This window comes from Sapajus apella, unplaced genomic scaffold (assembly GCF_009761245.1).
Source record: "Sapajus apella isolate SASKATOON/1434 unplaced genomic scaffold, GSC_monkey_1.0 scaffold108, whole genome shotgun sequence".
NCBI lineage: Eukaryota > Metazoa > Chordata > Mammalia > Primates > Cebidae > Sapajus > Sapajus apella.
The window spans coordinates 3685300-3699925 of record NW_022437048.1 but is presented as its reverse complement, the minus strand read 5'-3'; the positions used below and the strand labels follow the sequence as shown (position 1 = coordinate 3699925).

The window sequence follows — 14626 nt, the reverse complement described above, 5'->3', positions numbered from 1 at the left end:
CAGGCACGCGCCACCATGCCCAGCTAATTTTTTGTATTTTTAGTAGAGACGAGGTTTCACTGTGTTGACCAGGATGGTCTCGATCTCTTGACCTCGTGATCCACCCGCCTCGGCCTCCCAAAGTGCTGGGATTACAGGCTTGAGCCACCGCGCCCGGCCTAGAATTTTTTAAAACAGCATTCAAGAGCTGAGTTTATCCTATAGACTGCTAGTGTATAACGTTTGGATGGATTTGAATTTTAGTTCTAAATGTAAATACTGTTTAATGTAGGATTCTTTAATTAAGCTTTTTGGTTGCACGGGCACATTATTTTTGTAACGTTTTAACTTTGAAACAAAATTTTATAGATTTTAACCTGAGGTCAGGAGTTCAACACTAGCTGCCTGGCCAACATGGCAAAACTCTGTCTCTAGTAAAAATACAAAACTTAGCTGGACATGGTGGCAGGAGCCTGTAGTTCCAGCTGCTCAGGAGTCAGAGGCAGGGGGAATTGCATGAACCCGGGAGGTGCAGGTTGCAATAAGTCAAGATCATGCCACTGCACTCCATCCAGCCTGGGCAACAGAGTGAGACTAGGTCTCAAAAAAAAAAATTTTTTTTTTTTTTTTTTTTTTTTTTTTAGAGATTTTTAAAGTGATTTTTAAGGCCGGGCATGGTGGCTCATGCCTGTAATCCCAGCACTTTGGGAGGCCGAGATGGGTGGATCACCTGAAGTCAGGCGTTGAAGACCAGCCTGGCCAATATGGCGAAACCCTGTCTGTACTTAAAATACAAAAATTAGCCGGGCTTGGTGTGGTAGGTAACTGTAATGCTAGCTACTTGGGAGGCTGAGGCAGGAGAATCACTTGAACCTGGGAGGGGGAGATTGCAGTGATCCCAGATTGTGCCACTGCACTCCAGCCTGGGTGACAAGAGCAAAATCACTTTTTTTTTTTTTCTCCAAAAAAAAAAAAAAGTGATTTTTAAAGTCCATATAGTTCTCTATATAGACATCTAAAAATTGCTTTCAGTGTGAAGTGTTACATGTCATAGAAATTAGGATTTTTATAGTGCATGGATTATATGTTTACAGACCTTTTCTTAACCTGGCATTTGCTAATCTTTGTTTACTGTTATTATTCTTGGGTTGGGATGCTACTGTCAAACTATTGTGAAGTAATTGAAAGTGTACATATCTCTATTTATATAGAATATCAATAATGTTAAATTTCAGGACAAAGGAATGGTTGCTTAATACAATAGGTAATAGTATCATGGTTTTTTGTTTTGAAATGGTTAAAAACATTTCAGGTAGGTTCAAGAGTCATCCTAGAACTAGTGAATATTACTTTATGTCTTAAAAGGATATGCCAGTGATAGTTACACTCTTTAACAGCAGTAGCTTGTGAGAGTACCAAAATGTTGCTTTTATAATTAATTTATTCTACATTTTAAAAATGATTTAAAATGTATACAAAATGTACTCTTTCAAGTCAAGTGAAGGATATGGCCAGAGGAAGCAGCTTACTTTAGCTTTATAACCTAATACTATAAGCTTTAACATTGACCTGTTTAAATCAGTTTTTTGATATTAAAAATGCAGCTCACATATATAATTCAACTCTTTACGATTAAAACTATATGTAGTAGTTTTGGAAACATCTGTATATTACATATGGCACTTTTGTCAACAGTGATTGGAGTATGTCTCCCCTCTCTTTGATCCTAGGTAAACTTTTGTGATTGCCTCTATGAATAAAATACTGTGAAAGTGTTGCTGTGTTTCTACTTGGTCTTGTCTCTGTTAGGACATACACATTTAGAGTCCTAAACTACTATGTAAGAGGTCTGCCTACTCTGTGACTGCCATAGTGAAGAGTAATTACACAGAGAGAAATGCTGGAGAAGCTCCAACTCTGAATCTTACCAGTCTAGGCATCAGCCAGACTTGTCAATGAACAAGCCTTCAAATGATTTCAGCCCCAGCTCTAGCTCCATTTGCAGCTGCATGAGAGACCCGGGTTGAGCCCCAGAACAGTGAGCCATAATGAAAAATGTTACTGTTTAAGTCAAGTTTTAGGGTGATCATCTTATATAGCAGTAGATGATTAAAGCATGTGTGTATGTACCATACCTGTTGTGTTGAAGAAGGGATTTTGTTTTGTGTTCTGGGCCAGATTTTATTTATACGTACCATATAACCTAATCATTAGCAAAAGGGTTGGGCAGGCAGGATTTATTCAAGTCTGATAGTGATAAGGAAGGGAGAGTCTTATAGGTTGAAAAACTCATCAGAAGATTCAAATGTCCTCCTTTTCCTTTCCCCAAAACTGAACTTTTTATTCTAAGTCACTCTTATCAGTGGTGAAGAATCTTGAACTCAGAGACTGGGAATTTCCTGATACCTGCATTTTCTTAACCTCCAAGACTTTTTCCCCTGTGTATCATATTCCAGTGTATATATATAAGGAGTTTCAATGATGGAGAAAAGTAACTTAAAATTTGGTTATTTATATTATGACAGGGGTTGGCAAAACTCTTTGTAAAGGGCCAGATGGGCTTTGTGGGCTCTAACTATGTTCTCTGACATAGTCTGCTTGTTGTTGTTGTTATTGTTGTTAATAAACACCTTAAAAATGTAAAAACCATTCTTGCAGGCCTTTCAAAACAAACAATGGGCTACATTTATCCTGTAAGTTTTAGTTTGCCAGTGCGGTAAAATCACACAGTTAGCTTATTGATGTCAGACTATAATACAAATAAAAGTGTTTATAAATGAGGATGTTATAGTTGATTTTAAATATTCCAGTAAATTTTAAATGTTGTAAAGATACAGAGCTTTCTGGTGCACTAATTTGAAATATATGTTCTAGTATGTATGGCCTTTTAACGTTTTGCATTTGTGTTCTTTACACTTTGTTTAAAGGTGCTTTTAATGTTCCCCATCTAATGTAACTGTAAATTTGTAAAGTAGGCACTTCATACTAATATCCGCCTGTTATTAGACAAGTGTATTTGGTCAGCTCAAACATTTGAGCTTCTATTTCTTTATCTGCAAAGTAATGAATGATTAAACATGGCTTATTTTATGTGATTTGTATATATGATATGTAAAAATGATAAACTTTTGAAGTGACAAAGTGTTTTTCAAAAGTAATCATTGGTTAATATTTGTTGTCTTAAAAAAGATCGTAGGTGTTTTCTAAAAATACAACCAATGTCTGAATTTGAATTTGTTAAAACTTCTTAAAATAGTTAGACCCCTTTTGCTAGGGAAACCAGGATTTAAGTGTCTTTGAAACTCAAATTTATTTAAATTAACATTCTGCAAATTCTTTCATTCTGTATTAAATTTAGCATGGCTAAAGTATATAATATGTAAATGTTCATGGTTTGAGGGTACTATTTCTAATTAAGATCTAGGGATTTTATGTAAAGATTTCTGTAGCATTATATTTGCATATTTCATTGTGATTGTCTTAAGTTTTTTTTTTTGTTTGTTTTGTTTTTTGCCTTCTACAAATATATTTTATTCTGTGAAGACCTGTTGGATCTACTTTTTTACTGATTAGAGTTTGACCCAGTGCTTACTAAACATCTATAAAATGTGGACTGCCTCTATCAAACTATTTTTTATTTTTTATTTATAATGTAGAGTCCAGAAATAGTGTTTGCCACCATTCAGATCTTGAAGGAATTTTGTTTTAGCAAAAACATGAATCTAGATGATGAGAGAAGCTTTTTTGTTTGACGTTATCTTGATTTTAAATAACGTTGTTTGAAAGTAAACAAAATGAAAAACCCAAATAGTATGTTTTCATTTTAGAAAAATGGTAAGGTACATGTCAGCATTGGTACCGCTCAAAATAATAAATTTTGCTATTCTAGACGTAGTAATTTTCAGATATCTTTAGAGACTGTGTCTCCAAATATAAAAGAAAATGTTATCTTTACCATTTCCTGTGTAACCTTCTTTCTTATCGTTTGTATTAACTCTTCTCTTCAGTCACTGATTTCTTTCTCACTTTGGGGAAAATTTGAATCTCATCTAACCTATTTATAGCCCCCAAGTTAATTAATAGACCTTGCTATAATTCAAGTGGGCTTTGTTTCTTTTTTTTTTCTGGACCCACAAATAAAATTGTTCTGTCTTACCAGCTTTCACGGCTTTACACTTCTCCTTTGCCACACCTTAAGTTTGGAAAGATTTTTTTGACACTGGAATAGTTAATGTTTAAACATTTACTTTTAGCATTGGTACATTATTTTAAAATTTAAAGTGGTATTTGCACGTATTTCTAAGATTGTTGGACAAGGTGGAGGTGAGGACAGAACTGAGTTTTATTCTTTCATGATCATGGAATATGTCAGTATAGTCATAGTTGCCTTCCCTGAATAAGTTTTATACCTTTACAGTCCATACCAGCAGGCTGCAAACTTTTTTTATTATATAGCACATTGATAATTTTTTCATTTAACTTTCATTTTGACATAATTTCAGATAAGCATAACAGCTACAAGTGTAGTGTGAAGAATTTTCTTTTTCTCTTCAACCACATTCTGCAAATGTTAACATTTTGTCACATTTGTCTCTCATTCTGTGTTGTGTATGTGCACACTTTTTTTTCCTGAACCATTTGCAAGTTGCAGGCATGATACATCTTTATCCCTAAATACTTAAATATGTGTTTCATAAAATAAGGACTTTCTTTGACTTAACCATCGTACAGTCAAAATTAGAAAAATAACATTGATATTCTGATCTATAAACTTTATTCAGATTTCACCAGTTTTTTCAATTATGTCTAATATTGTAGGCTGTGTTCAGTTATTATGCCTCTCTAGTCTGCTTTGATATGAAATACTTCTTACTCTTTGTTTCATGACAGTGACATATTTGGATACCCTTTAATTTGTGTTTGTCTGATCTTTCCTCATGTAGATTCAGCTTTTCCATTTTGCATAGAACATTAAAAAGCGTTGTTCTGTTCTGTTCTCAGAGCATTATAACAAGAGGTCCATCATGTTGATTTGTCCCATTACGGGTGATATTAACTTTGATTATCTGGTTAATTTGACCTGTTTGACATTTCTCCACTGTAAAGTTGTTTTCCCTTTGTAATCATGGAGAGTACACATTTTTGGTAAATGTGTATTTATAAGTTGTACATATGTATTTCTATACTAATTTATTGTGCATATTTTAAAGCTATCACAAAAGTTTGAAATTAAAGAATAAGGTAAAAGTAGACACATTTTTACATTTTCTTCTTGCACTCCAGTGTATCTTTTCATGCCCTCTGAGTTGTATACTTCTGGGAGTATATCTCACTCTTATTGCCCAGGCTCAAGTGCAGTAGCGTGATCTTGGCTTACTGCAATCTCTGCCTTCCAGGTTCAAGTGATTCTTATATCTGGTCTCCCGAATAGCTGGGATTACAGGCACGTGCCACCACACCTTGCTAATTTTTGTATTTTTAGCAGAGACAGGGTTTTGCCATGTTGGTCAAGCTGGTCTCCAACTCCTGGCCGCAAGTGATTGGCCTGCCTCAGCCTCCCAAAGTGCTGGGATTACAGGCATGAGCCACTGTGCCTGGCCAGTTCTTTACCCTGTATTGTTTTATAGAAGTTAATCTTGTGTGTTGATCCTGAAGTAAAAGCTCCTAGGCATTTGTTGTCTCACACTAAGAACTTAAAAATACATGCTTAGTAATAGTGATTTTTCCCTATTATTTTCTGATTTCTTTTGCAGATGGAGAACTTAATGTTCTAGATGATATTTTGACTGAAGTACCAGAACAGGATGATGAACTGTATAATCCAGAGAGTGAACAAGATAAAAACGAGAAAAAGGGTATGTAAGAGTTCTACTATTTTTGTTGAAATAACAGCATAAATAGAGGAGATTCAATTTCTTAAGAAAATGACTGTGCTTTTTTGTACTTGTTCCTTGAGGCAGTTAACACTAAATGCACATAACAAACTGGCATCCATGTGAATTGGGGTAATCTGGTTTTTTTCTAATACATGAAACTTCTCAAATAGATGGATTTATTCTAGTAGTTGAAAGCTATGTTTTCTTTCTGGAGCAGAAATATTTCAGAAGACTTTTAAAGAAATAAGGCCTTTCCCCCCTTCCTGATATATATATTTGCCCATCTTTGGTGAAATAAATGGAATACTACAAATACTTTTGTGTTTTTTTACATTATTTTAAAGGATCAAAAAGAAAAAGTGATCGAATGGAATCTACTGATACCAAACGACAAAAGCCTTCTGTCCATTCAAGACAACTGGTTTCTAAGCCACTGAGCTCATCTGTTAGCAATAACAAAAGAATAGTCAGTACAAAAGGAAAGTCAGTCACAGAGTATAAAAATGAGGAATATCAAAGATCTGAAAGAAACAAGCGTCTAGATGCCGACCGGAAAATTCGTCTATCGAGTAGTGCCTCTAGAGAACCTTATAAGAATCAACCTGAAAAAACCTGTCTCCGGAAAAGGGATCCTGAAAGGAGGGCCAAATCCCCTACGCCAGACGGTTCTGAGGTAGTAAATGTTATTGCAGATATAAAACAGAAAGCCATTCGTTTTGAGGCTTTAGAACTGTTTATTCACCCTGACCTTGTCTTTTATATGACTGCTGATTCCCTTTTTCTTTAAACATCAGAGAATTGGGCTTGAAGTGGATAGACGTGCAAGCAGATCCAGCCAGTCTTCTAAGGAAGAGGTGAACTCTGAAGAATATGGCTCTGACCATGAGACTGGCAGCAGTGGTTCTTCTGATGAGCAAGGCAACAACACTGAGAATGAGGAGGAAGGAGTGGAAGAAGATGTGGAGGAAGATGAAGAGGTAGAAGAAGATGCGGAAGAAGATGAAGAGGTAGATGAAGATGGAGAGGAGGAAGAGGAAGAGGAGGAGGAGGAGGAAGAGGAGGAGGAGGAAGAGGAAGAAGAAGAATATGAACAGGATGAGAGAGACCAGAAAGAGGAGGGAAATGATTATGACACTCGAAGTGAGGCCAGTGACTCTGGCTCTGAATCTGTTTCCTTCACAGATGGGTCCGTCAGATCTGGTTCAGGCACAGATGGATCAGGTACTACTTTTTATGTGTAAAAGTTTCTCTTAAAAAATACTGGATAGGTTTCAGCCTTAAAAATGTTTAAATTATAAAATTGTTGAGGAGATGGGGGATATTAATAGGAGTGTCTTGTGATCTTTTATAATTATATACTGTTGAATGTTATAAATACATTTGAATAATCTTGGATAAGAGTTGCATGTTTAGTAAGGGCATTTCCTAGCTACAAATTGGTTGTGTTGTAAATGGACACAAGTCCATTTGTTTCTATATAAGGAAATGTATTTCAGATTTTAGTGTTGTGAATTCTTAGATTTTCATACCAGTCAGCAGTTTATTAAAACACTAATGTACTTGAAGTATATTCATATGAAACCTGTTCACTGGATGTTACAATATTTCCTTAGTAAAATGCCCCTAGATTTCCATTATATGGCTGGAGAATCAAATTATTTCTTTTTTCCCTGGGAGCACAGACTTTTTTTCTAATTCTGTGTCTGTCAGTTGACTGGCTGAGATAGGGTCTACGAGAAGACTGGGGTGTAAGGTGTAAGATGGAGACGAAGACTATAAATAAAATTCTTGTGGAAAAATTAGGTAAGATCTTTCTTGAGTCATTTCTTCAATGCTACATATTCTGCCTCTTTATTCCCGAGACAGAAATGTATGACTATTAGGTAGTTGGAGGCACTAGGCTTAGGGCAACCTTTCTTGGGGTAAGGTACAGCAAGGAGAGGTCAGGGTATTTACAGAGCACTGTATGATGATTATAATGGCTGTCTTATGTAAAGATGCTACCAGATTGCTACATAAGTAGAATGTGCTAAACATAAGAAAATTACTATTCTTTTGAAATATATTTACAGTTTCATTATTATAGAACTTTATCATTTATAATAGTACATTGTTATGTATATAATATAGAAAAGTACTTCAGTTGCCAATCACTAGAAGATAACTAGCCATCTGCTCTACCTATACAGATGTATATATTTCTATATAGGTTATACTATATACTTTATAGTATGTATACTGTATACAGTATAGGTAGAGCAGATGGCCAGTTGTCTTCTAGTGATTGGCAACTGAAGTGCTTTCAGCCATTTGTTCACTAGAATTCTAGGTTTGGGAGTTAAGATAGGCTTTTCAAAGGAGGTAGAGTTAAACTGAATAGATGAGTAGTTGGATTTGTTGTAAAAAACTTGTGGAATCTTTACTTCCGTGCTTCCATCGTGCCTTTTGCAAACTGATAGGATGTATTTTTCTTTTCTTTTCCTTTTTTTTTTTGACAGAGTCTGTCTCTGTCACCCAGGCAGGAGTGCAATAGCGTGATCTCAACTCACTGCAACCTCTGCCTCCTGAGTTCAAGTGATACTCCTGCCTCAGCCTTCTGGGTAGTTGGAATTACAGGCATGCGCCACCACGTCCGGCTAGTTTTATGTGTTTAGTAGAGACGGAGTTTCACTATGTTGGTCAGACTGGTCTCGAACCCCTGACCTTGAGTGATCCACCCACCTCAACCTCTCAAAGTGCTGCGATTACAGGCGTGAGCCACAGCACCTGGCCAGGGTGTATATTTTTTATAATTTAAGATAATGGATAGAGAAGAAATACTTGCCATTAGCAATAAATACTTGCCATTAGCAACATTTCAAAAAATGTTGAAAGTTCATTTATTGTGGAGAATGTGTGAAACCACTCCCATGGGTAGGGAATGTTTTGTTACAATATCTTCTTTTTGGTATCTCTATTATTTCTTAGACTTTAATGTTTTTATTGTTTACATTAAACAAAGGGGACTGACTTAAATGAATAGGACCAGAAATCTGTATTTTTTGTTTGTTTCTTTCTTTTTGAGACGGAGTCTCACTCTGTCACCCAGGCTGGAGTGCGATGACCGATCTCCATTCATTGCAACCTCTGCCTCCAGGGTTCAAGCGATTCTCCTACCTCAGCCTCCCGAGTAGCTGGGATTACACGCACGTGCCATCACGCCTGGCTAATTTTTGTATTTTAGTAGAGACGGGGGTTCACCATCTTGGCCAGGCTGGTCTCGAACTCCTGACTTCGTAATGCACCCGCCTCCACCTCCCAAAGTGCTGAGCCACTCTGCCCGGCCCAGAAATCTGCATTTTTAACAGGCTCCTAGATGATCATCATAGTAAGATAACTTGATTAATATCCTTTGTTTTTGCGGAGAAGACATTTCAAATTAAATGATAACTGTAGTTTTATAATAAATACTGATGTCAAAACTGTTAATTAGACCAGGTTTATTCTAAATGAGATACGTGCAGTGTGGAACATGTACTGTATTTACTATGTGGAACATGCTTTAGGTACTGTATTTACTATGGAGGAAATTATTTTTCATACATTAGTTTATGAAAGAGTATGGGTTGGTTTTGGAACTCCTTGATTAGGAGATGTCAGTTTTTAAATAAAAGTGATCACAGTTTAGTTTCTGTGTCTTGAATTTTCTAGATTCCAGTTTATTTTACCTTATTCTCCGAATTTTTGGTAACTTTATAAAGCGACAGGCCGATTCATATAGCTTTATTTATTAGATGATTTTTATTGTTCTTTTGACCTAAGAGTAATAGTTGGGGGAGGCGGCCATAAACTTAAGAGCAGTGGGAGTTACTCATACAAAAATGAAAATTCCATGGAGATTTCTCATGCTAATGCTAGATTTAGCATTATATAGAAACAATTGAGTAGGACCTTCTGCTTCTGTTATTTTCCCTGCATTATCTCAGAGATCTTTTTAGTAATTTTTTTATTATTTTTTTTTTCTTTATATTATATAGAGACAGGGGCTTGCTATGTTGCTTGAACTTCTGAGCCCAAGTGATCCGCCCACCTCAACCTCCCAAAGTGCTGGAATTACAGGTCCGAGTCACTGTGCCAGGCCCTTTTTAGTACTTGGACCATAAAATAATCTTTTTTTAACAGCAATAAGAGATACATTACACTCAGTCTGATCCATTCATAACGCTTAGACTCCTAAAAGAAATATCCATGGAGGAAAAATTAGAAGAAATATGTCAGACTTTTGAAAGAAATAATGAAAAAAGCTCCCAAAAGCAGTTGAAGCTGTAGCCGTGTTTCAAAAATACTGGTAAAATATTGTTTCTACTTGCTCAAGCCAGAGGACCTGCCTTTGAGTCTAGGTTCTACCACTCAGGAACTGTGGGACCCTAGTCTAGTTGCCTAACCACCTGTAATCCAAGTTTTCTTCATCTGTAGTGAGAGTATCTTGTGAACTTGTTCTGAGGATTAAGGGAGATAGTACTTAAAGCTTTTTAAATAGCTGTCATTATGTAGTAGGTTATTATATACACCATCACTGATTATTCTTTTTCAGCTTTCCATTGTTTTTGTAAAAATAAGTATATGCATTTTTTTTCTTCCGTTATCTCTAAGCTGAAAAGCAAAAGGAGCTTATCATGGTATAATTAAGATAGCAATGAACAGGAGAGCCGAATTCCATTTCAGTCCTCATTTATATGTTTATAAAGTTCCAAATTAAGCTTGGGACTGCTTTCTTAAATGACAGGTAATCCAAACCTTTTTTATTTACTGAAAAATTTCAGCTTTCTTACAGAAATACACAGGCTACCATTAAAATTGTAGTGGTAAATTTTGAATTGAATTTGAAAATAAGAGCAGTAATCCAGGGAGGAAATGGCTAAGAAGAATGAAATGGAAAACACAAAAACAAGCAATGGCAACCAGAAGGGAATCACTAATTATGGTGTATATATATTGTTTTCCAGTTGTAAAGCTTTGGGCTCCAGGGTTCATCAGACTTCTTAAGATAGAATCAGAATTGGAATTGTGATGAAGAATGGTAGTGGAGTTTAAAAAAATAAGGACTTAAGACAGTGTTACCTGGTGCGTAGAAAGGACGCAGTTTTGAAAGAAATTGTTTTTGCTTTGCAGATTTTCCGTCTCTTGGAAAACTTTATTCAAGTCCACCTATATATGGCAATTAAGGACCTGACTTTGCAGTTACTTCATGTGTTTTTATTTGACTGAAATTGATGAGAGAAGCAAGATGCCCTTACTTGTTAAACAGTGTTTTTAAAATAAAACATTCTCCTGAGGAAATTGAGTGATCAGGAGAGAGGAGCACAGTCTAATATAAGGGCTATGCAAAAATTAGACATGTAATGATACATTCTTGTTTGATTACTTCTCTTAGTTTCTGTATTAAATTAAAAAAAAAAAAACCTCTTGTTTGGTTCTTTTTAGATGAGAAAAAGAAGGAAAGGAAGAGAGCTAGAGGCATATCTCCAATTGTTTTTGATAGAAGTGGAAGCTCTGCATCAGAGTCATATGCAGGTATTCTCATTTTACTTGTATTTGTGATCGTATCTGACTGATTCTAATGTAATCTGCTTTAGAAAGTGTGTGGAGGCTGTAGTTTAGTGTGAACTTGTTGATGTCCATTAGTACTGATTTTTGGCATGTTCAGTGTAATAATTCTAGAGAAAACTAAGCTTTTTCTTATTATTTTAATCCTGTTCTGTTACTGCTTAAGTGGAATTTTCACTTTTTTTTTTCTTGGAAGATGATGATTCAGTGACTAGTTTTCTGAGTGGGAAACTGTTCAAATATACATACTTTTTAAAAAATCCAAACAACCAAAAAGCAAAACACTCGTACACATTGAGAAGTTCTTTTGTGTGTGTGGGTGCGCCAGGAAGAATAATTTGTCTTGAATGAGAATTTTATGTGACAAGACTGTAGAAATTTTGTCTTATCTCTATTAAAGCTCAATCTGAACAAATGTACTTTGGCTAAATACAGGTTCAGAAAAGAAGCATGAGAAATTATCATCTTCCGTTCGTGCTGTCCGAAAAGGTATCATTTAAATTTGAAATTGTTTTCATTGCATGCTGCATAGTCATTATTTTGCCTTATTGGTTCTCCATTAATAGCTGCTTTTAATGTAGTAATGTTCCGATATATTACATGAAGAAAAAAATAATATCTTACATAGAATGCTCTGTGTCTGCTTCTTACTATGTATCTTTTAGGATAATACCAAACATTTCAGAATATTTTAGTTTTTGGACAAAATGGGATGGGGTGTGTGTGTGTGTGTGTGTGTGTGTGTGTGTGTGTATGTTATAGATGTGTGTGTATAAATATGTATGTATATAGCATAATGGTCTGTTACCACTCTTGAATCTGATTAAGAAAATCTATAAAACTCGGTAACTATTTTCATACTTAAATGTGGATTTGATATATCGGAACATCACTAGGTTAGGTTTAACTTCTTGCAATATGCTGATTGTCTTTTTCTTACCTTTGCTTTATTACATGTTGTGGCTTAGCCTTCCAGGTTGAATGGGTGATTGTTGCTTTTTAAAAGTTCAGCTGGGTTGTGGAGGGCTGATTTCAGTTAGTACAGTTTTGACCCCTTTGTGTGATAATGGCCTGTGGTTAATCAATTTGGGTTTCTTTTTTTCAGATCAAACCAGTAAACTCAAATATGTGCTTCAAGATGCAAGATTTTTCCTCATAAAGAGTAACAACCATGAGAATGTGTCTCTTGCCAAAGCTAAGGTATTAGCATCAGTTCTGTTGAAACTATCGTAATACTAAAATTTTTAAATGGGAAAGTAGACTTGTATTACATCAAGTAACATAAGGTACTGTGATTTTCATTACAGTTTTAAAGAACTATGTTCCAGTTGCCATTTAGGATCTGGTTTGTAGTCAGTCAACCTGCTTGTAATTTGAGTTTTCTTTCTTTTTTTTTTTTAAGATGATTTTAGGAGTCAGAATATTAAATGTTAAAGGCTATACAGTTTAACTTTTTGCTGTAAAAGATCCTGTTTCTGTTGATTTTTGTTTCTGTACTAAGTGGCTCATTTATTGTGCTAACACTTCTAAAAGTATCTGTAGTTAACCAATTTTTTTTATGTTGATGCTTGATTTATACTTTGAGGTTCTTTTGAAATCATTCTTTTATGAAGAGTTTTATTTTTTTAGAATTAAGATCATTTAGAAGAAAAAGGAAGAATTAGCTTAAAGGCCCCTCCAGACTTTGCAAAAAAGATATGCATACTTGCTGTAGGATGTTGTAAGATACTATTTCCTTTTTATGTTTGGCTACAAAATTACAGTTGTGTGTTACACTAGCTGTTATAATGTTTTGCTGTTCTTGTTTTAAGTTGAGTAACTGTACAGCTTCAACTGATATTCAGAAACATAAAACTAAAGCTAAACATTTTTCTAACCATATTTCTGTCAATATTCTATATTTCTAACTTAAGGACACCCATAAAACTTTACAAACAGAAGGAAACAATATACCAGATAGCCTTATTCTGTTCTCCAACTGAGGTGGATTTAGGCAGAAGTACATTGGCCCTCAGTATCCACAGGGTTCCTCATCTTTGGATTTAACTAACTGGATTGAAACATTAAATGAAAAAGGAATAGAAATAATACAAGAGAAAATACAAATTTAAACACAGTGTAACCACTATTCACATAGCATTTACATTGTATTAGGTGTGTGTATTCTAGAGGTGATTTAAAGTATATGGGGGTATATGCGTAGGTTATATGCAAATACTATGCCATTTTATGTGAGGGACTTGAGCATCCTCAGATTTTGGTCCGCATGGGTCCTGGAACCAGTCCCCTACAGAGACTGAGGAACAACTATAAGCACTTAGTGTGCATGTTGTTTGTATGAGCAGATTGGTGTGAGCTGAATGATAGCATAGTATCTGTCTTACCTTATTACTCTGTTTCTTTTTATCTGTTAAGAATGAAGAATTGGTTAAAATGCCATAGAAATTAACAAATACCTTCCAGCTGTAGGTAAAACATAGGCCTCTTCAGTCAAACTGTTGATACATAAATATTTGAACTTAAAAACTGCTTTAAAAAATGAACTTAAATAGAAAAATGCTAGATCCTTGACTAATACAGTAAGTTTTAATTTCTTGATTAGGCACAGTTTTTCAGGAATACAAACTTCTAAGTTGTGATTCATCTTCAAACAGGATGTATTTACCACTGTAAATGGTTGTACTATTAAAATAATTGTAGGTGATTGGTTTTACTGTATAGAATTCTGGTCCCTTTGATTTGAACCCCACCTCTGTGTGTTTACTGGTAGCTTTAATCTTGTAAAGTTGGTAATTGTCTCCATTTTTCTCTTAGGTTTTTATAAATTATTACTACATTATTCTGACAGCTGATAAATCAAACCTTTCTTCATTATAGCTTACTTAAATTGAAAGCACACCAAAACATGTAGTTTTTTTTTTTTTTTTTTTTTTTCCAAACATAACTGGAAACCCAAAAGATTTGTAGTTAATTGCACTTTGTGGTCTCTATGTTATTTGTATAGGGTGTATGGTCCACGCTCCCTGTAAATGAGAAGAAATTAAATGTTGCATTCAGATCTGCAAGGAGTGTTATCTTAATATTTTCTGTCAGAGAGAGTGGAAAATTTCAAGGTAAGAATAAAAATAATTTGGACATGTAAACACATTAATTATATTAGCATCTACATATTATATTATGATATG

General features: G+C 34.9%; 1 protein-coding gene and 1 long non-coding RNA gene across 5 annotated transcripts in view; one reads left to right on the top strand and one right to left on the bottom strand.

Moving 5' to 3' along the window:
- The window catches only part of YTHDC1 (YTH domain containing 1), a 36589-nt gene that overhangs the window by 5725 nt on the left and 16238 nt on the right, over window positions 1-14626 (top strand). For 2 of the 4 annotated variants that reach the window (XM_032259306.1, XM_032259305.1), the window contains exons 2-8: window positions 5733-5834; window positions 6200-6528; window positions 6650-7076; window positions 11319-11408; window positions 11877-11930; window positions 12547-12641; window positions 14446-14554. In XM_032259306.1, the coding sequence (XP_032115197.1) occupies window positions 5733-5834; window positions 6200-6528; window positions 6650-7076; window positions 11319-11408; window positions 11877-11930; window positions 12547-12641; window positions 14446-14554 (1206 nt within the window). The remainder of the gene's footprint in view (window positions 1-5732; window positions 5835-6199; window positions 6529-6649; window positions 7077-11318; window positions 11409-11876; window positions 11931-12546; window positions 12642-14445; window positions 14555-14626) is intronic. The other 2 variants (XM_032259308.1, XM_032259307.1) reach the window with 1 other exon arrangement.
- On the bottom strand, window positions 125-8954 carry LOC116537252. Its single transcript, XR_004263044.1, has 3 exons — window positions 8788-8954; window positions 8573-8576; window positions 125-158 (listed from the first exon to the last, which is right to left on the bottom strand). It is a non-coding gene; the product is annotated as an uncharacterized LOC116537252 (long non-coding RNA).